The 24,175-nt window shown below is 40.0% G+C and overlaps 1 protein-coding gene across 28 annotated transcripts in view; it reads right to left on the reverse strand.

Annotated features, from left to right (window-relative positions):
* Positions 1-24,175, reverse strand: part of LOC138761901 (glycophorin-C-like) — a 118,594-nt gene that overhangs the window by 43,408 nt on the left and 51,011 nt on the right. Inside the window, exons 5-6 of one of the 28 annotated variants that reach the window (XR_011356585.1) lie at positions 2,859-2,981; positions 1,616-1,734 (exon numbers count right to left, since the gene is read on the reverse strand). The exons of 23 other annotated variants lie outside the window; for them this stretch is intronic. Coding sequence is in view for 1 of the 5 variants with exons in the window: in XM_069934850.1 (XP_069790951.1) it covers positions 10,266-10,355 (90 nt within the window). In the remaining 4 variants the exon portion in view is untranslated. Of the gene's footprint in view, positions 1-1,615; positions 1,735-2,858; positions 2,982-10,265; positions 10,356-13,425; positions 13,500-24,175 lie in introns of all 28 variants that reach the window. 4 more of the 28 variants (XR_011356588.1, XR_011356587.1, XR_011356586.1 and 1 more) reach the window with 4 other exon arrangements.

Consider the following 24,175-nt stretch of genomic DNA (forward strand, 5'->3'; position numbering starts at 1 on the left):
AGGACATCTGTGTACCAAGAACATTTAATCTTTCTGCTTGTTTTGGTCACAGACTGTCAGAGGCCTAGCCTTGATGCAAAATAAAGCATTGTATTCAAAGTGATAACTGAAAATTACATTATTCGATAGAAGCCTAGCATGCTAGCTTGCTCGCTTATCTTTCTTACTGTGCTAGGAATAGGTGCTTGGGTAAGCAGTTTTTGGGTAATATAAGCCATGGTCCCGCTGCTGAATTTTAGACTCTCCGAGAGGTGGCAACATCTCGCAGCAAGAAGAAGAACTTCTAGAGTTCAACTAACGTCCCGGTCGAGGGAGGTGGAAAAGCTGCTACCGGCGCCCCGACAACCTATTACAAATGTGCAGTCGTTGCCTCGTTTTGGCAGTTGGGACCAGTCCAGGTGTTGATAAGTATAATTGGGAAGGGCTAGCATATTGAAGTTTGAAATCAGCTTTTGAATTTGTAATAAACATTTGTATGAACTGAACTGCTCTCAGTGTGGGTGTTTGTTTTCTTTCGGTAGCTCGAACACTGTGACCAATCTAAAAAGAACAAAGTGAGAGGTACAAGTTTACCCAGAACAACATGTAAACACAAAGAACTGTAAAAATCAGATAATGAATGTAAACAAACTGACTATGCAATACAGAAAGAATAAAAAAGAAAATCAATAAAGTGCACAAGTAAGAGTCCTTAAATGAGTCTCTGATTGTGTTTGTCATTGAGGAGTCTGATGGTGGGGCAAGTCTTATACATCTTTCCTGATGGCAGCAGCGAGAACAGAGTGTGTACCGGATGGTGAGGGTCTTTGATGATTGCTGCTGCACTCCGATGGTAGCGTTCTCTGTAGATGTAATCAATAATGGGGAGGGTTTTGGCTATGATGTCCTGGGCTATGTCCACTACCTTTTTTGAGGGCTTTACGCTCAGGGGTATTAGTGTTCCCATACCAAAGTATGATGCAGTCAGTCAGCACACATGATTAATGGAAAGATTCTTCACAGTGTAGAAGAACAAAAGGACCTTGGGGTCCAAGTCATTAGGTTTCTCAAGGTTGCTATGCAGGTTGATAGTGTAGTTAAGGAGCCTTATGGTATTCTGGCCTTCACTAGTGGGGACTGACTTCAAGAGTCATGAGGTAATGATGCAGCTCTAAAACTCTGGTCAGACCACATGGAATATTCTATTCAGTTCTGATCGCCACATTTCACGAAGGAAGCAGACGCTATTGAGAAGGTGCAGAGCAGATTTACCAGAATGTTGCTTGAAATTGAAAATGTGTCTTCTGAAGCAAGGTTAACAGAGCTAGAGCTTTTCTTTTTGGAGTGAAAAAGAATGAGAGATGACTTCGAAGGCTACAAGATTATGAGAGGCCTAGAAAGGGTGGACAGCCAGCACCCTTTATCCCCAGGGTGAAAGTTAAAAAAAAACAGAGGACATCTGTTTAAGTTGAGGGGAGGCAAGTTCTGGGGAGACAGTAGGGGTAGTTTTATTTGTTACACAGAGAGTATTGGATGCCTGGTAAACACTGCCGGGGTGGGAGTGGAGGCTAGTACAATGGGGACATTTTAAAGACTCTTAGACAGGCACATAGATGCAAGAAAAATAGTGGCTTACGGGTGTGAGGTAGGGATGGTTTATATTGTTGAGTAGGTTTCAATGGGTCGGCACAACAATATGGGCCAAAGGCCCTGGACTGTGCTGCATATTCTGTTCCATGTTCTATGCTGGGACATCTAGAAAATAATATTGTCACCAACTTAGAGCAATGATGAAAAACAATTACTACAAATTGGGTTCTACATATTTGGTCCATGATGGATTTATCCACTCTACTGAACACCACATGCCAAATAGCACAATTAACTGCACAGCCACAACATTGTTTAAACCCAAAACACGTTTGTTCAATAAGTAAGTCCTTTATTTTGTTGGAAAGATTGATCAAGAAGCCATGGACTTATTTTTCTTCTACAACATCCAAATCATGCTCTGGTTAAATTTGTGCTAGCATTAAATCACCTCATGACCACAATAAACTTCATTGAGGGCAACACAATTCCTTCACAAGTTATCAAGGCAGACAGCACAAAAACATCACACCATTGCTTACTCATCTATACTAATCCCATTTACCAGCCCTTTGGAGATAGCCAATAATGAATGCCTTGGCAATTCAAGTACTCATCCAGATGTTACTTGAATGTCAAAGGGACTATCTGCTTCCACATCAACTCATGCATTGTGATCCAAGTTCCAACTATTTCATATAAGGGAGAAAGATAACCCTCAAATGCCTTCTAAACTTCCCATCTCTTTTCTTAGATCTTTGAACCCAATGTGGGGGGAAAATATCATCCTCCCTATCTATCCACCTCAAATTTTGTATATCTCGAACAGGTCATCCCTCAATCACCTCGGTTCCAGTGTAAACAAACCCAATCTATCCAGAAGAAATATTCATATTCATCCAATGCCTGGAAGCACAGTGGGCAGCAAATTCCTACACACACCATCAAGTCATACAGCATAGTCCCTTAACCCAACCTATCTATGCTGGCCATCGTGGCATTCTGGACTGAGTCCCATTTGTATGCATTTAAACCTAGGAAGAGGCCCTTCAACCCACAAACACAATACTCAAGTCAAACTAAAGCTCTCCTGCTTGCGCCTAATAGATATCTTCCATCTCCTTCATAATAATTTGTCTTTCAGCATGGTCTATATCCTTCCAAGCCCTGCCTATCCATATTCTTGTCAAATCTCTTTTGAACATTGAACTTCTACAGCTCATTACAGATTTGAACATTTCCAGCCGAATCATTGTTTTAGGGGAGTTAACCAAGGAATAAATACTAACCAGGTTATGGAGGATAGCTCCTGTGGAGTCTTCCACAAGATGAGACGATGAAGGATGAAGATTTAATATTCCAACTGAAAGGGTGGTGGCACCACAGCAATGTCATTCACCATCAATATTTCACTGGAACAATGGGCAAGAATTTTGTTTTTTTTTGAATCTGAGTGGGATTTGAATGAACAGCTTCATAACCTCATGCCCCAGGTGCTATGTTAATTATCATGATCCAGCATATACAACTTATTTACAGTTTGAGAAAGACTTCCAGGTGATTTTCATGGCTGGATTAGAGATCTATAAGGATTTTTAAAACTCACCAGATTAGGGAGATGATTTAAATTGTTCATTCAATTAACCCAATTGAAAAACGAATAATAGCACCATTGTAAAGGAAACTACTTGTTTGTTGTGTAAACCTACCTGTTTTAATTTGCACCCTGAAAGAGAATAAAAACCCATCACTATCCCAGTCTGCCTCATGGCAAGCCCAGACCCATATTGCTCAGCTTGTTGAATGGTGTCACGCCAACAATTTTGCACTCAATGTTAGCAAAACTAAGGAGATGATTGTGAACTTCAGGAGTCAGGGGAATATAACCCAGTCCTCATCAAAGGCTCAGTAGTGGAGAGATTCAAGAATTTAAAATTCCTGGGTGTTAACATCTATGAGGATCTGTCCTCGAGCCTCCATGTCAATGCAATCATGAAGAAGGCTTGCCGGCTGCTATACTTTATGATGTGCTTGAGGAGATTCCACCCACATCTGAAACAATCCATGCCAAGTGGTAGAGAAATGAGTCTCAATTGTAAGGCCAACAGAGGCAGGAGGACAATGAATTGAAGTAGGTGGCAGCACAACTGGATGAGTGCCTTAATCTGACACCCCAGCTCTGTTGGCATCATGCCAGCCTTTTCTTCCAACCCAATTCAAAACCACCGATTGATGGAAATCCACCACATTTGGGAATGATCTGTCAATGTATTTCACTAGAAATTAGACAAAAAATATTTAAAAAAATATATGAAGGTCAGACATTCACATTGCAGAGAATGAAGTGTTTCTTGTCAAGGACCTGTCAAAAGAAAACTAACATTGCTAGAACAAACAAATGCTTGAAGTAAAACGAACAGTTTTGCACACATTTGTGCCCAAGATATTAATCTTTGTTTTCTGGAGTGCTGGCAACCTAATTATAATGAGATTTGAAATGCATCTGTGTGGCATTGAAGTTAGTTCTCCCTCCTGCCTTGGATCAAATTCACAGCGCGGTGTTATTAATTTTCATCCAGTCACTCAGCACATCTAACCTTTCAAATTCTAGTCTCAACATTTTCCTTTTTTTTTTAACTCCCCCTTGTTCATATAAATGGAATGTGACAGAGATTTTTCCCATATAATGCAAGTGCTGCCAACCCTATTTGAATGTGTTTCAGTGATTAGGGAGTTGATTAACACATCAGGCTCATACAGTCATTTCTCCCAGGACCACAGAATGCATGCACACCTCACAGATGGAGAAGAGATGATATCACAGCTCAGGCACAATAAGCATTTTCTAAAATGCTCAATAAAAACAAATCTCAAAGTACATTACAGATTCAAGTCCCTTCCTGTGGCAAACAGTCTTCAACCAGAAACAAACTCTTCCTCCACTGATGCTACATGACCTGCTGAGCGTTTCCTGAACTCCAGTTACATTTCAAATTTTCAGCATCTGAATTTTTTTATTTCTAACTGTGTGGCCTTAGGGAGATTTTATGTTTTTTTTACATAAAATTTGCATGAATTTCTGTTCTGAAGTGTCTCCCTACCTTCCCAGAATGGCCGTTCACACAGGAACGACCAAAACTCCAACTATCTGTATCTCACCGCGAATTTAGATAGAATACATGAAATGCGGTATTTTCATAGGCTGGGCATCCTATTCATTAATCCATTGTTCATGACCCCAGGTGATCCACGAAAATTGCGAGGGGTCAAGGAGGTAAAATGCTGGAATCAGAATGAGTCCTTATTCCCGTTCCAATATTTTTACACAGACTGCATTCCGGGAAATTGGGAATTGGCTGTGTAAAAAAGCATACCTACTCATCAGACTAAATCTATCATGCATTGAAGAAAAGGACATTTCCTCATTCCTGCTTTTAAACATGTTTTGTCTTTTATCACCTTGACATTGAGATGAGTGGATGATCAAAGCCAAAATAATGACTACTCTCAAAGCAGGGAAGAGCCTAAAGATAACATAGATAACAGAGCTGTTGATTAATTAAGACTCTCTTCCTCTCTCAAGAAAAGATCAGAGCTCACAATGAAGTTCAAGATGGTTTATTCGTCACTCAATTGAACAAATACAACTTGATGATGCAGCAATCTCCAGTCCTCGATACAACACACTGCAAACGCACAAACAGATATAACACACACACACAAATGATACCATCTGCACAATATTCATATACAAATATTAAAATTGTTGGTAACTAAATAGTTGAATCACAGAGGGATTATATGAGCAGTTCAGAAGTCTCACTGCATATAGGAAGAAGCTGATTCTCAGCCTACTGGTTCTAGCTCTGATACTCCAGATACTTCCCAATGGGAGTAGCTGAAAGATGCTCTATATGGGGTGGTAAGGTTCCTCCCTGGTTGTGTGAGTCTCTTTAGGCAACAATCCTGTTAAATCCCATCAACTGGGGGAAGGAGACCCCAGTGATCCACGCTGCTGTTTTTATGGTCCTATGGATCTGATGCACTACAACAAACATACCATACAGTGATGCTCGCAGTAGAGCTCTTGTAGAAAGTTGACTGGATGGTGAACAGTGGCCTTGTCTGCCCTACTCTTCTCAGGAAGTGAGGAGACATTTTGTGCCCATAATAGGTCACTTCTCAAGTGGATTCTGAAGGACTTGATGCTCTCAATTCTCTCCATGACAGAGCTATTAATGTGTGGTGGATGGTTGTTGATCCTGGTCCTCCTGAAGTCCACAATCATATCCTTCATCTTGTTGCCATTGAGCCTCAATTTGTTATTCTCACACCATTTCACGAGATTTTCAGTCTCTTTGTAGTGCGACTCTTCGTTGTTGCTGATGCAGCCAACGACTGTTATGTCATCTGCAAATGTGATGACTCTGTTGGAGCTGGATCTGGCGTTGCAGTTATGGGTCAGCAATGTGAACAAATACAGAATGAGCACACAGCTCTGTGATGCACCAGTGTTCTGCATGATAGTGCTATGTGTTCTGCTACCAACCCTGACAGACTATGGTCTTTCCATTAGCCCAGAATCCAGTTACAGAGTGGGTGTTGAGCCCTAATGAGGACAGCTTCTCCACCATTCTCTGGGGTATGATTGCATTAAATGCCAAGCTAAAATTGATGAAGCCAGGCGTATGATGCGTCGTTCTCAGTTTTGAGAAGTGCCTGGACCTCTGCATCCAACCATGGACCCTGGTTAGCCCTGGTTATGCAGCATTTGATCTCTGTGACATCCTCAATGCACTTGTTAATGTAACTAGTCACTAAGCTTGTGTACTCTTTGAGGTTTACATCGCTGTTTTAGGTGGCCACCTCTCTGAAACAGCTCCAGCCCATAGTCTCAAAGCATTCTTAGACCCCTGCTGTACCCCCACCCCCATTTCCCCACCAGTCATATCTAGATCTCCCTTTGAACTGGCTTCATTCATTTAATTAGTGGTCTGTATGCCAGGGTTAGGATATTTATGTGGTCTGAATAACCAAGTTGGGGGTGAGGGGCAGCCTTGTACATACCAGGGACATTGGTCTATTCCACTCCAGGTGTTCTCTCCTCTGGAGGTGAAGTTGACATGTGTTTGAAACTGGTGCATGGTTGAAGTTACTAACTACAATCATGGTACCATCAAGGCTGAATGTCTGTGTTGCACAAATGTCACCTGTTCTCCAATGTCCTTCAGGGAAGGAAATCTGCCATCCGTTCCTGATGAAGAGCACATCTCCAGATCCGTGGCAATGACTACTTATTTTGAAGGTGATTCAGGATCAGTGATAAATGCTGGCCATTACAAATGAATGAATGAAAAGACATAGTTTAAAAAGATTAAATTTATTGAAACATATTTAGTTGAAGTAAAGGATCTTACAGACTCATTTATTGGCCATGAATATTTTTATACACCAATGCAGATCATGCAACATGCAAATTAAACTATGAGGTGCAAAAGGCATTAAGTGTAATAACAGAGGAATGGAAACTTCAGTGATATAAAAAGGTTTGGCAATCTGCAATTGACTCTGTCATGTGTACTGGACCTTGTCAGTAGCTGTTAAAGTTGCTGTTTGTTATTAGACTCCACATTGTTAATGTAATATTGTGCAGTACAAAATAAAAATTGAAAATACTCAGGTCATTCAGTATTAATTTAATTTTAAAATACAGCATGTTATAAGGCCCTTCTGGCCCATGAAACCCTTGCCACTTGATTACACCCAATTAACCTGCCAACCTTGTACATTATGAAGGACAGGAGGACACAGAGCACTCACAGAAAACCCACAAAGGTCACAGGAAAAACAGGCAAACACATTCAAAATGTACAGAGGTTGTAGGTTATTTGGCAGCATGGGTTGTATGTCCAAATTTAAAATTACATTAACAGACAGTCCCAATTCAAACCTTGCTCTCTCTGGTACTAGAATAACATTGTGCAAAGTCAATAGTTCTCTACCTTTTTTCCCCCCGACTTGGATACCACCTTAAGTAATCCCTTACTAACCACAGAGCATCTTTGACATCCTATGTGGTTAGCAAGGGATAACATAAGGTTGTATATGGTGGGAAAAAAAGATAGAAAACCACTGCGCTAAATGCTACACAGATTACTATTTCATATTGTTGACCATATGACTTTTATCCATTTCCCATAGAGATGCTGCCTCAACTGTTGAGTATTGTATTACATAATTTCCATTTCCAGTACATGCAGATTTTTGTTATGCTTCCATAATGTTTAAAACAATGGTTCTCAATCATTTATTTTCCACTCACATATCACTTTAAGAAATCCCTGACTAACCACAGACCACCCATGGCATAGGAAGCCATGGGTGCTCTGTAGTTAACAAGAAATTATCTGGGGTGGTAGGTGAGTGGAAAGAAAAAGGTTGAGAACCACTGGTTTGAAGATCGTAGTGCCACAGAAGAGGGGGAAAAAAAGTGTTCCCTTGATATTACAGGTCTGTTCATTTTTGCCTCCATAATACATTTGCAAGAACCCATAACATTAAAATCCTCATGGATTCATTAATCATCAGTGAAGATTAAGAAGGAGTTTGTGGTAAAAAGAGTTAACACTACCTAATGCAGGATGGGATACCTGACTTGTACAAGCAAGCTGAATTTAAAAGTACTGATGCAAACTGAGAGCAACTTTCAGTAATAAGTAAGGCGCTAAGCGTTCCAATAAACAAGACATGAAGTATTTGAAGAGGAAGTGTCCCACAGTAACTCTAAAAGACTATTAAGCATGTTAAACAATTGATCAGATTTTAGATTTATTGTCAGTGTACATACATGACATCACATACACAACTCTGATTCTTTTTTCCTGCGGGCAAGGCAGAATTACCATTAATTGGTAATGCAAAAAAAACTGCACAGCGTATACATGTAAACAAATACATTGTTAACAGATAATGGATGTAAAGAAACTGTACGATTTAAAGAGAATAAAAACAAAATCAATGAAGTGCACAAGTAAAAGTCCTTAAATGAGTCTGAGTTTGTCATTGAGGAGTCTGATGGTGGAAGGTAGGTTCCTGAACCTGGTGGTGCAAGTCTTGTGGCACCTGTACCTCTTTCCTGATGGCAGCAGCGAGAACAGAGCGTGTGTTGGGTGGTGAGGTTCTTTGATGATTGCTGCTGCTCTCCAACGGCAGTGCCCCTTGTAGATGTATTCAGTAGAAGGGAGGGGTTTGTCTGTGATGTCCTGGGCTGTGTCCACTATCTTTTGGAGGGCTTTACACTCCGAGGTATTGGTGTTTCCATACCAGACCATGATGTAGCCAGTCAGTACACTTTCAACCACACCTCTGTAGAAATTTTCCAGAGTTTCTGGTGCCATACCAAACCACTACAAACTCCTGAGGAAGAAGAGGCACTGATATGTTTTCTTCATGATGCTACTGGTGTGTAGGGACAAGGAAAGATCCTCCGAGATAGTGACTCCCAATAACTTTTTTGGCTCACCCTCTCCACCTCTGATCCCCCAATGATCATTGGATTGTACACCTCTGATTTTCCTTTCTTGAAGTTAACAATCAGCTCCTAAGTTTTGGTGATATCAAATGCAAAGTTGTTGTTGGTGCACCATTCAGCCAAGTTTTCAATCTCCATTCTGTAGGCCATCTCATCCCCTTCCTTTATACAACTCATTACCATGGTATTGTCAGCAAATTTGTAGATGGTGTTAATTATGGTTTTTAGACTGCAGACATGTAACAGCACAGAGTGATACAGTATGGAAACAGCCCCTTTGGCCCATTGCCATATGGTACACCTACTGTGCCTGAACACTAACCTATTTTATTCTCCCCACAATCCCATCAGCTCTCTAAATTACAGTACTCCTTTTCACACAAGGCCCAATCTAATATGGCCATTTAACCCACCAAGCCACAAGTCTAGTTTGTGGAAAAGGCATTAGTGAACTCCTCAGGATACAATGAGATCATGAAGACTTCACACAGATGACAGTGAAGATCAGGTCTGAACCACAGACACAGGAGCCACGAGGCAGCAGATATACTAGCTCCACCACTGTGATTTGAGAAGCAAGTCACATCTGAAAAATACCTATTAACACAGGGCTACAAGAAAATAACTGTTTTTTGGATATAGGATTGCTCTTTCCAAAAGCAGTCATCTTAAACACAGGCATCTATGACATTTCAGTAATAAGAAAACCGAATGACCATTCTGACAAAATCCTAAATAATTTAATGATTTCTGAGGGACATTTCCCCACCAGTTGCATCTTTCTCCCCTCCCATCTGATTCAAATGAATGAGATGTGGGAACCATCTCTCTTTATCTCCTGTCCACAGTCTTTATAAACTGTTTGCTCTGGCACCTATCCCAGACCTAGGACTGTAGCATATTTTTCAAATCCAGAGGCACAGTCTTTGCAGGGTTGTTAAGTTAAAAGTTGATAAAATGTGGCATGATTCATAGTGGGATCTGCAGCTTTATAATTACAGCATATCCCACAACTCATTGCTTTGTCAAAGTAAGACTGCAGTAAACCCTGCTGATCGGAAAAATAAGTGTAAATGAAGTGCAATTAGGTCCTTTAAAAATGTAATGTGCCTGTGGGTTAGTGAATATAGGGCAGATCACCAGATCTTGCAAATTCCTAGATTACCTCGGAAAGCTTCCTTCTTTAAAATAGAACTATGACGAGAAAACATTTGTTGAAAGTATAAAATCAAGGTAAACTGCGGACGATAGAAATCTGAAATAAAAACAAGTAAAACAGAGTCAGCGCCGGTCGGGGGTGGGGGTAGGCGCATCACTCGCTGTCAGACCCACCCCCACCCCCTCCGGTGTCACTAGCGTCTAGTGACGCTTGATGCAATAAAAACAGTGCTCTCATCACCTACATTGGAGGGCCGGATGATGTAAATATCACCCCCCCCCCCACCCACACCATTGAGTGAGTTTATGGGTGTCGCACTAATACACTAATGCCCCCCTCTAACATTCATTCTAGAGCTGACCCTGAAGTAAAACCCAAGTCAGGCATCATCCATGGAGAGGAAAAAAACAATTCATGTTTCAGGCAGAAGATCCTCCATTAGCACCCAGCGGAATAGGAATAGTTGCTTTCCCATCAGATTCCTGAATGGACAATGAATCACACACACTACATCACTTTATCCTATTTTCTTGCAGTCTTTATTTATTTTTGAAATGTAATTTATAGTAATATTTGCACAGTAAGACTGCTGTAAAACAATGAATTTCATGAATTTCTGATTCTGATTGAACCAAGAACAGAAAGAGGTGCAAGCATAGAAATGTGACCATTAAGGTGAAGTTCAGATGCTTTGTCTGACTAATAATCTTGCAAGGCTAGTATTTAGCAAGTTCAAAATCACCATCAAGGAAAGCCATGCACCGGCTTGCATTGTTTTATAACTGTAAAGCTACCAAAGTAAATATTTATTCTGGCTGATGATGCTGAACTTAGTTTTAGTTGACCATTGCTCGGAATGCCTGACACATTTCATTATGTTAATGACTAATCTAATATCTCATAGCAGTACAATAGGATGATATAAAATTCATTTGCTAATATACCAGTCAGTCTAACTGGGCTTAACCAAGAAATGCTGTAGATGCCAGGGTCAAGTTCAACACACAAAAATGCTGGAGAAGCTCATGCTCCATCCATAAAATCAATGTTTTAGGCCAGGAATAATGACAAAGTGCTTAGGCCTGAAAGCTTGGTTACTCATTGCTTCCCATAGATGGTGCATGACCTGCGAAGTGTCTCCAGCACATTTCCACCAAAAGAGCCAATGCACAAAACAAATATTATGGAAATCTTTCTCCTTGGCAGCCTTCCTTACACTGCTAATGAAGCAGGTGGTACAAGTACTCAACAAGATGAACTGCACAAGATCAGGCTGTAAACTATCCAAACCACATTCGCTTCTACATCCCAGGCATATTTTAATCCAGCACTGGTCTAGAATTCTGACTCACAGCCAAGTCATTCAGGAACTCTTTGCATCAAGCTATTTTTCAAATACCATCATCTTTTTTTTTCATAGAACTGGGGATTTGGTGGCACTTTTGCTCCATACATGTTGAAATTAAGATTAAAAATCAAGTGTGCAGGATTGTAAATTCTCCTCATTTCACAGTGGATTTGCCTTCTCACTTCTCACTTCAAACTATTGAAACTTTATTTTTGGATGCTCCACATTCCAAAATCCTTTTTTTTTAGTTCATTGTGATGCCCTGCACTTTGGGGCTTTATCATTCAAATAAAAATTAAATTATAAAGGTGTGATTGCAAGTGGAGTACACAATGTTCTCACTTACCATCTATCATGTCAACCACCCATGTGAACCCAATCCACGCCCTCCCCTAGTTAATTATCAACTAGTTATTGCAAAATACACCAAGAGCAAAACGTAAGACATTCAGCCAAATCTATTCAATTGTTTCACAGAGCATTAAACTCCTCAAAGGTGGATCTTACTTCACTTAAGTAATTTCTCAGACCAATTTCTATAAAATTGCTCCCAAATCACAAATGTAATTGATCACAACTTAAGAATACCTATCTAATTTTATAACTTTCATTATTCAATCATGGCAGGTTCCATTTCATAACTGACATTGCTAAAGTCACATGCTATCTTTGATTAAGTATTTGATCGATTATGTCAATATTTTTCTTTCTAATCCCAATCCACATTTGAAATCAGTTCTCTTAAAAAAACAAAAGTTGTTACACTGGCAAAAGATGCATTCTCACAATTTAATATTCCTGTGATTTTGATTCTTTTGAAAGATCATTTGCTTCCTTGCGTTAACCACTTCCTCGCTCACTAGAAGCAAGTCGGGGTGGCACAGTTAGCATGTTATTACAGCGACAGTGATCAGGTCAAGAGTTCGAATCCTGCGCTGTCTGTAAGGAGTTTGTATCTTCTCCCCATGTCTTCGGGGTTTCCTCCGGGTGCTCAAGTTTCCTCCCACCTTCCAAAACATACCAGGGATTGTAGGTCAATTGGGTGAACTTGGGTGGCACGGGTTCATGGGCTGAAATAGTCTGTTACCATGATGCATGTCTAAATTTAAATTTAAAAATTTAAAGTGACTTGATTCATCTGAATTAAGGAGTTGATTTCAATCACACCTCACCACTATCAATGCTCTTTCCAGCCGATGGACACCAAGGCAAGCCAATGGTTATCAAATTCACAACAAGGAATATGCTGAAAGACCAGCTAACCATGAAATAAACAAAATTTTGGAGATATTCAGCAAGTTAGGCACTTCTTATGGATTGAAAAATAGAGATATTACTTCAGTTTACTCCCATTGGTTCAGCTCCCTCTCTGCAATTAATATTTTTTATCAAATGGGATTGGTGACAGCACCTCCTCCACAATCATCCTCAACACTAGGGCACCACAGGCTGCATACTTAGGCCTCTATCATACACCCACTATATCACTAAACACAGCTCCAAGTTCATGGATGACACCACCATCGCAGGCAGGATCACCAGCAATGACGAGAGAGACAGAGGGACTTGGAACAACAACCTCTCCCTCAATATCATCAGGCCCAAAAGAGATGGCTGTAGACTTCCAGAGGAGGGGAAGAGCTCACTTTCTCATCTGCATCAATGATGCCAAGGTAGAGATGGTGGGCAGGTTTAAGTTTCAAAAGGTTAAATGTCTCCAGTCACTTCTTCTGATCCATGCAGGTCAATAAAATGACAAAGATATTATACCAGTGCCTCTACTTGCTTGAGAAAATTTGGCACAACACCCCCACATACCTCACATTCTGCAGCTCCACCACTGGAAGCATCTTGTAAGGAAGCATCTCTTCATTGTATGGGATCAGCTCCACCTAAGACCACAAACTGTGAATGTGGCAAAGGCCATCACACTCCCATTCAGTGACTCCATCTACAACTCCCACTGCCTTGGAAAAGCAGCCAACATTTAAAAAATGCATCCCATCCTGGATCTAATCACTTCACTACTCTCTATTCAGTAAGAAGTTTCACAAGTTCCAGATCAGTCACTAACAGGTTCAAGGACAATTTCTTTCATTCCGTATCAGACTTCTGAATGAACTTCAAAACATTACAGTTATGCTGCCTTTGCTCTGTCCTAACTAATCTCTGTTATTACACACTTGCGAACTTTTGTCTTATTTCTTGAACTGTTTATGAGAAGTATTTTGGTCTGCTCGCAGACTTATCACCACATCTTGGCATATGTGACAATAAACTTGAACCAGTAAACTTACTACCAGAGAGAACACTTTGCTGAAATTGTTTAAGAGACATAAATTTCCACAAACAAAAGTCAAAGGGTTTAGGAAGAGAGCAAGAACATAGTGCAAGAGAGACAACTCATCCAAACTGAATTGAAACCTATACTAGGCATGAAAGTCCATATGGCCTATTGCTGCTTCTATGTTCAGATGAAACCTCTTATTGAGGATGAGCCATGGGACTACACACTAGGTGATAACTGACAAAAGACAAAGGAGGAAAAACCCAACACCCAACCCCAACCAACCAATTTCCCCCTGCAACCGCTGCAACCGTGTCTGCCTGTCCCGCATCGGACTTGTCAGCCACAAACGAGCCTGCAGCTGACGTGGACATTTACCCCCTCCATAAATCTTCGTCCGCGAAGCCAAGCCAAAGAATCTATTATGTAGCAAGTACAATTAGTTCATTTCATTTCACTAATCTTTGAACATAGTTTACGTATATACACAATGACATTCTCTTTTGCATTTAATCTTAAACAATATATTAAGAAGTATTGTGATCAAAAGACTGATCAAGGTGTTCCTGGAACAGGAAGGTGATCAAAGAATATCTTCCTCCAAATCAGTTTTGCATACAGTCTTTTGCATATACAATATATCAATATTCAAACTAAAATTTCAGTTTATTGAAAGACAAGACTTTAAAACTTGATGTGTGGACCATTACTACTGCAAACCATTCTTCAGTTTATTTGTTACTCTTTGCAGTTTTTTTTTTAGTTGACAGATAAACCCAGCGTTACCATCACCAGAAGTCAAGAGAAATTCTACCTTTTAGAATTCACAAATAACTGTATCCTGCATCTCAAATTCACTCCCATGAAATCTGCAAAAAGTAAATCACTTTCTTGACATGCGGACAGATGCTGCAACTACATTCCAGATATTAGCAATGCAGATGATTTTTCAAGAACACAATTACCCAAAGTGATTACCGGTACATGTATGCTCAAAAACTATTCAGTTCTAACTCTCTTTCACTCTCTGTAGTTTGAATTTCTTGAACAGCACACAAGGTTCTTTGAATATTGTGACTGTCAAACACGGTAGTTCGAATGAGCAGATAGATTGGAGACATTCATGGACCATAACACAAACAGAAAATAAAATTATTTCTATTGTTGCTACTAACTATCCCGTACTGATTAGAAGTTACTTTGTTGGATAAAGATTAAGACATTTTTTTTATTTTGCAAAAACAATGTCCTGTCAAGCTCCATGAAACATGTTGCTTGTATGCAATTTCCACACACCTACCTATTACTTCATGTTGAGAATATACAGCAGTACATTTAAAATATTATCACTTGGAAGTTCACTGCAATACCCTTCAAAGAACCTAATGCATACATACATATCAATAGCTATAGATCGATCAACCATTGTTTTTTTTAAAAAACACACACATAGAGATGTTGGACGAACTCAGCTGGTCGTCTCATAATATATTTCAAGAGAGATTAGTTACAGAATGATACAATATAATTTTTTACATCAATTACATTTTACTCCTCAGAAATTAAATGGATTAAATCCAATTTTTTCATTTAAGTGTTTTAGATGTAATTAGGAAATAGGTACCTTTTTTTTGTACATTCTACCTGGATATGTCCAAAGTTAAGACCTTTTTAGATAGAACTAGGTTTATTTTTAGAGTAAGTTGCAAAAGTTTAATTTCCTCAAGATCCAAATATGTTTTGACTTGGAAATATAATACATAATTGAAATTAAAATTAAATAAATATCAAAAAGAATTCATATAGATTGCTCTAGCAGTAGTGAGGAAATGCATAGCAGTAACTTGGAAGTCAGATGTTTATTTGGGGATGAATAGTATTATTTGAACTCCTTTTCTCACTAAATCATGTAGCTCAAAGAATCTTAAACTGGAGACATCAATTGTCTGAATGCTGCTTGACCTACTGAATGTTTAAAGAATAAAATTTTCATTTTGATGCACAGGGCTTTGTTGGGACCTTACCTGAAATATTATGTACAGACTTGCTCTCCCATATATTTGCCTGAGAGAGTGTGTGAAGGTTCATTAGATTGACTCCTGGGAATGGGATAAAAATGATTTTCTGTAGAGAGATTAAGTAGACTGTTTCCATATCCTCAAGTGACAGAACAATGAGGAATGAAGTCAATGAAACACAAATTCTTAAGAGGACTAACCAAGGTAGAGCATGCACAGTAAATGGTAGACCAATAAGGAATGAACTAGAACAAAGCGTTCCTGGTATACAGGTACCTGTACATAATACCCCTTAAAATGGTGTCACAGATATATAGGGTTGTAAGGAGAGCTTTATGCAGATTGGCCCTCATAAATCAAAGTACTGTGTATGGGAGTTGGGATGTTATGGTAAAGTTGTATAAGACGTTGGTGAGGCCAAATTTGGAGTATTGAGTGCAATTTTGGTCACCTAACTACAGGAAAAATACAAATATATTAAAAGAGAGCAGAGTAGATTTACAAAAATGTTGCCAGGACTTGAGGAACAGGATAGCAGAGAAAGGTTAAACAGGTGAGGACTTTATTCCCTGAAATATTGGAGGGGAGATTTGACATATATAAAATCATGAGGGATATCGACAGAATAGATGCAAACAGACTTTTTTCTGCTGAGGTTAGGTGAGACTAGAGGACATGGGTTAAAGGTGAAAGGTTTAAGGGGATGTTAGGGGGAGCTTCTTCACATAGAGAGTGTGGAATGAGCTGCCAGCTGAAGTAGTGAATGCAGGCTCAATTTTATCATCAAAGAAAATTTGAATAGGTACATAGATGGGGAGCAAGGGAGGTATAGAGGACGATGACCTGGCTACATGAGCTGAAGAGCCTTTTTTGGTGCTGTAGTGTTCTATGGTTCTATGACATGTCAGATTGATGCAGAAATGATATTTCCCCTGTCTGGGTTGTTTATAACTGGGGTTGCAGTCTCAAAAGACAAAATCAAAAAAGGAATCCCCCCCACCCCCTGTCCCCCAAAGAGCAGTAAATCTTCAGAATTTTTTCACCCAAGAGGGCAGTAGAGGCTCAATAACTGAGCACAAACAAGGCAGAGCCACCAGTGGAAAGCTGGAGGGACTCGGAAAGTCAAGACACATCTAAGGAGAGAAATGGAAAGCCAATGTTACAAAAGCTGGACCATTTATTAAGATCACTAGATCACAAGATAAAAGGAACAGAGTAGGACATTCAGCCCATCGAGTCCACTCAGCAACTCCACACTGGGCTAAACTGTTCTCACATCTAGTTCCAAATTCCAGACTCTTCCCCATATCCATTGATACCCTGACTAACTAGAAAATTATCAATCTCCTCCTTAAACTCTCCCAATGATCGGGCCTCCACAGCTGAATGTGGGAATGAATTCCACAAATCCATGACCCTCTGGCTAAAGAAATTTCTCCTCATCTCTGATTTAAATGGGTACCTTCTAATTCTAAGACTGTGCCCTCTTGTCCTGGATTCACCCACCAAGGGAAACATCTTATTCACATCTAATCTGTCCAATCCTTTCAGCATCGAAATGTTTCTATGAGATCCCTTCTCATTCTTCTATACTCCAACAAATACAGTCCAAGAGCCAATAAACATTCCACATTTGTTAATCCTTGCATTCCAGGAATCTTCTCTGTACTCTCTCTAACATTATTACATGCCTTTTAAGATAAAGGGCCCAAAACTGCACACAGTACTCCAAATGAGGTCTCACCAGTGGCCCATGGAGCCTCATCAACACTTCTTTACACTTGTACACTATTCCTCTTGAAATGAACGCCAACATAGCATTCGCTTTCTTTACTGCTGATCTAACCTGGTGCTTAACCTTTAGGGCATCCTGCACAAGGACCCCCTTAGTCCCTATGCACTTCCAAAACTTGAATTTTCTCCCCATCCAAATAATAATCTGCCTGTTTATTTCCTCTTCCAAAATGTACAACTGTACATTTCTCAACATTGTATCTCATCTACCATTTCTTTGCCACTCTTCTAAACTGTCCAAGTCTCCCTGCAAACTTTTAGTTTCTTCAAAGCTTCCTACTCCACCATCTATCTTGGTAACCTCTGCAAACTTCACCACAAAATTGTTCAATCCATAGTCTAAATCATCAAGATAGTTTGTAAAGAAGAGCGGTCCCAACACCAACCTCTGCAGAACACCACTACTAACCGGCAACCAATCAGACCAGGATCCTTTTATTCCCACCCTTTGCTTTCTGCCTATCAGCCAATACTCCACATAAACTAATATCTTTCCTGTAATTCCATGGGGTCTCATTAAGGAGCCTCTTATGCAGCACCCTATTGATGGCATTTTGAAAATCTAAATACACAACATCCACAGCCTCTCCCTTGTTCATCCTACTTGAGATTTCCTCAAAAAATTCCAATAGGTTGGTCAGGCAGGATCTTCCCTTCATGAAGCCATGCTAGCATGGACCTATCATGTCATACACCTTGAGGCATTTCATAGCTTCGTCCTTGAGGATCGACTCCACTAACTTTCCAACTACCAAAGTCAGACTAATAGGCCTATAATTTCTTTTTCCTGCCTCCCTCCTTTCTTAAACTGTGGAACTTCATTGGCGACTTCGCAATCCTCTGGATCCATGCCAGAGTTTAGTGATTTATGGGAAATCATTTTCAATTCCTCCACAAAGATGAAGTGGAAAAGGGAGACAGCAAAAATTGAATGGTGGTGGCAGTGGGGAAGGGAGGAAGAGACCAAGAGGTAATAGTTTACAGGACAAATGAAGGTGGGAGAGGTTAACTGGGAAGGCAGGTAGGAAAGGAGATGGCTGTGAGAATGGGGTGAGGGAAGAGCGGGATGTTTTGGGAATAGGCAAAATACTTGGAGAATTTATGAGATCACAGACCAGCAGGTTCATTCCCACTGTACTGACAATAACCACACCAGCAGTGCGAGTATAAGACAGCTTTAATAAACTAATATGCACACTAAGAGGTCTTGTCTCTCTGCAAGACGAACCTGGAAGGCTAGACTGAAGCTCTGGACTACTTTATATACAAGGTCACCAGGATGACCTTGTAACATATCACCACACCCACCATTAATCAGATTGCCCAGTGAACCTAATAATGATGTTGCCTTCACTTTATACCATCTGATTCCTTTCTTTAACTCTACTCTTTGGTACAGTATCTTATTTGTTGTACTATGTATGAAATATCAAGCTGGACTTCTTACAAAACAATCACGGAGCCTTGGTGTGCATGACAAACTTGAACTCAAGGAAGGAGGGAAACTGTGGAACTTGATTGGAGTGGGTGTTACAGAAAGCTCGAAACATTCACTCAAGATTCCTGACTCTGCAGTTCTTCTGTTTCTCTGTTCAAAGCTAAAATGGTTAGTTTAAAGTAAAAATATAATGCTGGAGAAATTCAGCAAGTCAAATAGTGTGCTTTATATAGCAAAGATACATAACCAACATTTCAGGCTTGAGCCTTTCAGAAAAGTATGAACAAAATGTAGGCAGGCACCCAAACAAACAAAATGGTGAGGGTCAGGACTGTGGTGGGGGTGGTGGGAGGGGGGCAGGTGGAAGAAGAGAAAGCACAGTCCTACAGTGGGAGGTAATAGGAGGATAAGGGAGAGAGGGCACGCCAGCCAATAGGGAAAAGGAGGATGTAAAACACAAAAGTCTGCAAACACTGTGGTTTAAGGATAAACGCAATACTGGAGAAACAGCAGGTCAAGCAGCGCATCCTTTATAGAGGATAGATAAAGATACCTAACTAATGTTTTGGACTCGAGTCCTTCATCATCTATGCCCAGTCTTGTGTAAACTGCTCCCCTCCACATCTTTCTATCAGTTTCACTCAACTAGTAAGAAACACAGGTCAGTCAAGCCAGGCATTTGTTACATACACCTGTAATACTTAAAAGAAATGTGCAAATTAAAGAATTTGGCACAAATTCCAAGCAATATAAATGGTCACTCAAGAGAGAAACTTTAAGTTACACTGCAGAAGGCTTTTGAAGAGATATGTTCTTTAATTATCACAACTTGGTCGCAAGTGGGGTGGAGGGGGGTGCGGGGGAAAGAGGAACACCTTATGCTGACACCAAGTATTCCCAATCGAAAACCTACACTGCAAACATCATTTCTCAACCTGTGATCAACAAGCCACTGGTGGTCCATCCCAACAAATATTACTGATCAGAACAAACAAATCAAATGCAATGCAAGGCTGTAAATTTGACAAAGAAGAATATTCTCAAAATACTTCCCCACAAAAAAAAATCTCAGAACAAAATCCCATTGATCTAGGAAGCAGATTGAGCTCATGAGCCCACCACCCCGACGATGGGTTTGGAATCGTGGTTCAGGCTAAGTGAATGAATACTCAAGATGATCTGTAAGTGGGAAAAAAAAGCTAAGAACCAATGCTCTCCATTTTATAAATGATGCTATGCAAAGGAATATTTGTTGACTTTCAAACATCAAGGTCGTGAAAAAATGTTATTTAAATGCAAATTCTTTGAGATCCACGAGATAGCATAGCATTAAAATTAGGTTCCATGAAAGAAAAAAAACCATGTCACATTCATATGGGCTCAATGGGGACTCAATTCAACAATCAAATTTATATATTAAAAGATACTTTAACCTTGGCCCAGACCTTGCATTTTCAATCTAGAACAGATGTTACTGGATTCAATAGTTATTAAAATTGTAAGAGCAGAGTCGACGTCGCTGCATCAAGATCATATCTTGGACCAGTTCTCACTAATTGGCTTTTAGAACAAAGATGAGATAGTGCAGAGTACCCATTTGAGCCGTATTAATTTTATATTAGTTCAATAACAAAGTGGTAGATGCTAGATTTTACACAACATTATACAGTAAAAGTTACTATTTAGTGATCCAATTAGAAAAAGCAATACCAATCAAATCAAGCTAAATCCAATTTTGACTGGACTGTAATGCTTGATAAATGAATAAAGAGAGTGTACAAATGATCTTTTAATTTTATAAAAAGGTTTTTATTTTATAAAAAGGTATCATCCTCCAACTTTCTATCCTTTTTATTCTAACCTGTTCAGCCTATGCTGGCTTTCAGCATTTCATTTCTACTTCCTCCATTTCCATTCCTATAACTATCTGATCTCTGTTTTTCTGCAACTCAAACCTTCTACTCTTTCCAAATGTTAATTGCTCTACCCCATGTGGCCATGCCACATTTCAACAACCCTGTGAGCACTGACCATTCTATTTTATCCCACTTCATTTCAAAGAGACACTACCCTCCAGATCAAGACAATGCTACTTTCAAGCTTAAGGGGGATGTGACCCTCCCCCTCCCCCCACCTCCAACATTATGCAGTTCAACGGAGGGAAGTATTTAGGTACGGCACAGTTAGCACAAGGGTTAGAATAGTAGCGGATAGTGTAACGCTGTTACAGTGGCAGTGATCTGGGGCTGTCTGTAAGGAGCTTGTACGTTCTCCAAATGTCTACATGGGTTTCCTCCAAGCACTCCAGTTTGCTCCCAACCTTCAAATCATGTGGGGTTGTAGGTTAATTGGGTATAATTGGGTGGCACATGCTCATGGGCCAAAAAAAAGCCTGTTACCGTGCTGTATGTCTAAAAATAATGAAACTTGGAAGGCGCTGCAGCACCCAAGATTTCTTAAGAAGTTGAGGGGTGCAAGCCTTAACAATATTTTACAGGAGCCCAACTAAAAGTGTCCTATCTGGCCACATCATCGTGTGGCACTCCAGCTGCACTGTATTAGACCAGAAGTGAATAAGATCAACAAAATGCCAAAGAGGAGATTGGGGTCTCTCTTTCCTCTATCGAGATATTCATCTGCAGCATTTCTTAAAAATACTTATCAAGGATCCCAAAAATCCATCATACAGCATCTTTGACCTAGTACCATCAAGTAGGGAGATATAGAAGCTTCAAAATCAAGCCTGCCAGGCTGGGAAATAGCTTCTTCCCATAGACTGTGAGATTGATGAACACTATCCTGTAACCTTACGCCTCTTAAAAATGAAACAAGTAAATTATTCTGAAAATTTTATTTTATATTACATCTTTATGTATATGGGTGATTATTATTTGATGTGTATTATCTGTGTGTGCTCCATGGTCCAGAGAAACTCTACTTCTTCTGATTGTATGTACAGTCATATGATAATGACCTTGAAATTGAACAGTTGCTGGTTGCCACTTAATGTAATAAAGGAATCCAGGAAAAAGTCCATGCTGGGAAATGTAGAACTTGCACCCAGCACAATCCTCCACTGAAAAATCTTGTGATTTCTGCTCCCATAGTCTTCTAGCATTGTCAAGGATTGGATTCTTCTCACCATCCATAGCACTAGTCCTCCTGCTCTGTATCTTGCACCTTAGCAGTGTCCATAATCAAGGGATCAGCTGAAAGGTTCTGATACCTCCAACATAGTGTCACTCTCTGAATCCATGAAAAATGGAAACATCTAACATTAACTGTTCCTCTTTCCATAGTTGCTGGTCAACTCAGTCAATTATCTCCAACATTTTTTTACTTTTTAAAAATTTTAGATGTCTAGCATCTGCCATGTCTTCACATTCCATAACACCCCCAAAGGGTCACAAAGATAGGGATGGATAAAACTATGATGAGTGAATGACATCGGAAATTGGAATCGAGACAGCAGAGCTGCCAGTGACTTCTGGATGGAGGATTCAATGCAAGGTTTTGACTTTGAATTCTGAAGAAAGATTTTGTTTTCAATCACAATTGAAGGTTCAATAGTTATTGTTTGTTAGCTTTCATTTCTATAAATGATCCTACTTGCACAAGATAGGAAAAAGTTGCAATACTAACTTGGGCTTAAGGACGTCTTCAAGAAATGAGGCCAGAATGGTTAGCATGGTGGTTATTGCTATTAGAACATCAGCAAACCTTGTTTGCATCCGGTGCTCTCTGCAGTATGCAAGTCCTACTTGTAACTGGCATGGACTTTCCCAGGATGCTCTGTTTTATTCCCAATATCCAAAAACATATGGGGTTGGTAGGTTAAATGGGTGCAATTGGGCAGCACGGGTTTCACTGACAAGAATCAACTTCTAAAATTTTTAATTAAAAAAAAAGAATTAGATATACAGCACCATAACAGGCCATTTCAGCCTACGTGCCCATGTTGCCCAATTACACCCAATCAACCCTTGGTACATTTCGAATGGTGGGAAGAAACTGGAACCCCCCCCCCCTGAGGAAAACCCACACAAACACGGTGAGATCATACAAACTCCTTACAGACAGCATGGGATTTGAACCTCATTGCTAACCGTGCCGCCCCTCGTTAAATCTGTTTTAAAAAAATCTACAATAGAATGATAAAGGTTGTCTTCTTAGCTTTACCTCATAACACATTTATTGACCAGGCCAAAGTTGGGACTGTTAATTGATGTTTGAAGCAAAAAACCCATCCTCTCCTGACCAGAGAGCAGAAATGTAAGTGTGAAGCCAGTGGAGGATAATATTTTTTTGTAATCAGCGTTCTTGAACAATAGTAAGAGCTGCCAATAGTTTTACATCCACAAAATCTCCCTCCCATGACGAGGTTAAAATTTGATTTTTAATTCTCCATCTATCAAGAGTCCACAAATAACACACTTCTCAGCAGGAGTCACCCATATCCATCTACAGATCAAGTTTTAAACAGGAAAGTCTGCAGAATCTGTGACTAGTAAAAACACACAGAAATGCTGGAGGAGCTCAGTCAGTTTCACAACGTCCACAGGAATTAAAGATATATTACCAACATTTCAGGTTTGAGCCCTTCAAGGAGCAAAGAACATCAAGGTGTTAGGGGAAGTGTTCAGACCAACAAAAGGTCTTAATTGGATTTGATAAGAGGAGAGATGAGAATTGATTTAGGCTCTGAAAGAAAATAGAGGAAAAAGGGAAGAGGGAGATAGAGATAGAGCTGGAGGAAAGATGACAGAGAGGAGAAGGCCCCCCTTCCCCCACAACAGGAGCAATGAAAGCAGTAGATGACCCCTGTAGATCCACAAGTGAAATGTTTCTTCACTTGGAAGGACTGTCTTGGTCTCTAATTGGTGGTGGTGGGGGGGGGGGGGGGTGGATATGGGTGCAAGTGGAGCAGTGATCATAACATGATTGAGTTCAGTTTCAAATGTGAAAAGGAAATGCTGATATCAGGTGTGCAAATATTTCAGTGGAACAAAGGAAATTGCAGTGGTATGAGAG

The sequence above is a fragment of the Narcine bancroftii genome, chromosome 4 (genome assembly GCF_036971445.1).
Source record: "Narcine bancroftii isolate sNarBan1 chromosome 4, sNarBan1.hap1, whole genome shotgun sequence".
Classification (NCBI taxonomy): Eukaryota; Metazoa; Chordata; class Chondrichthyes; order Torpediniformes; family Narcinidae; genus Narcine; species Narcine bancroftii.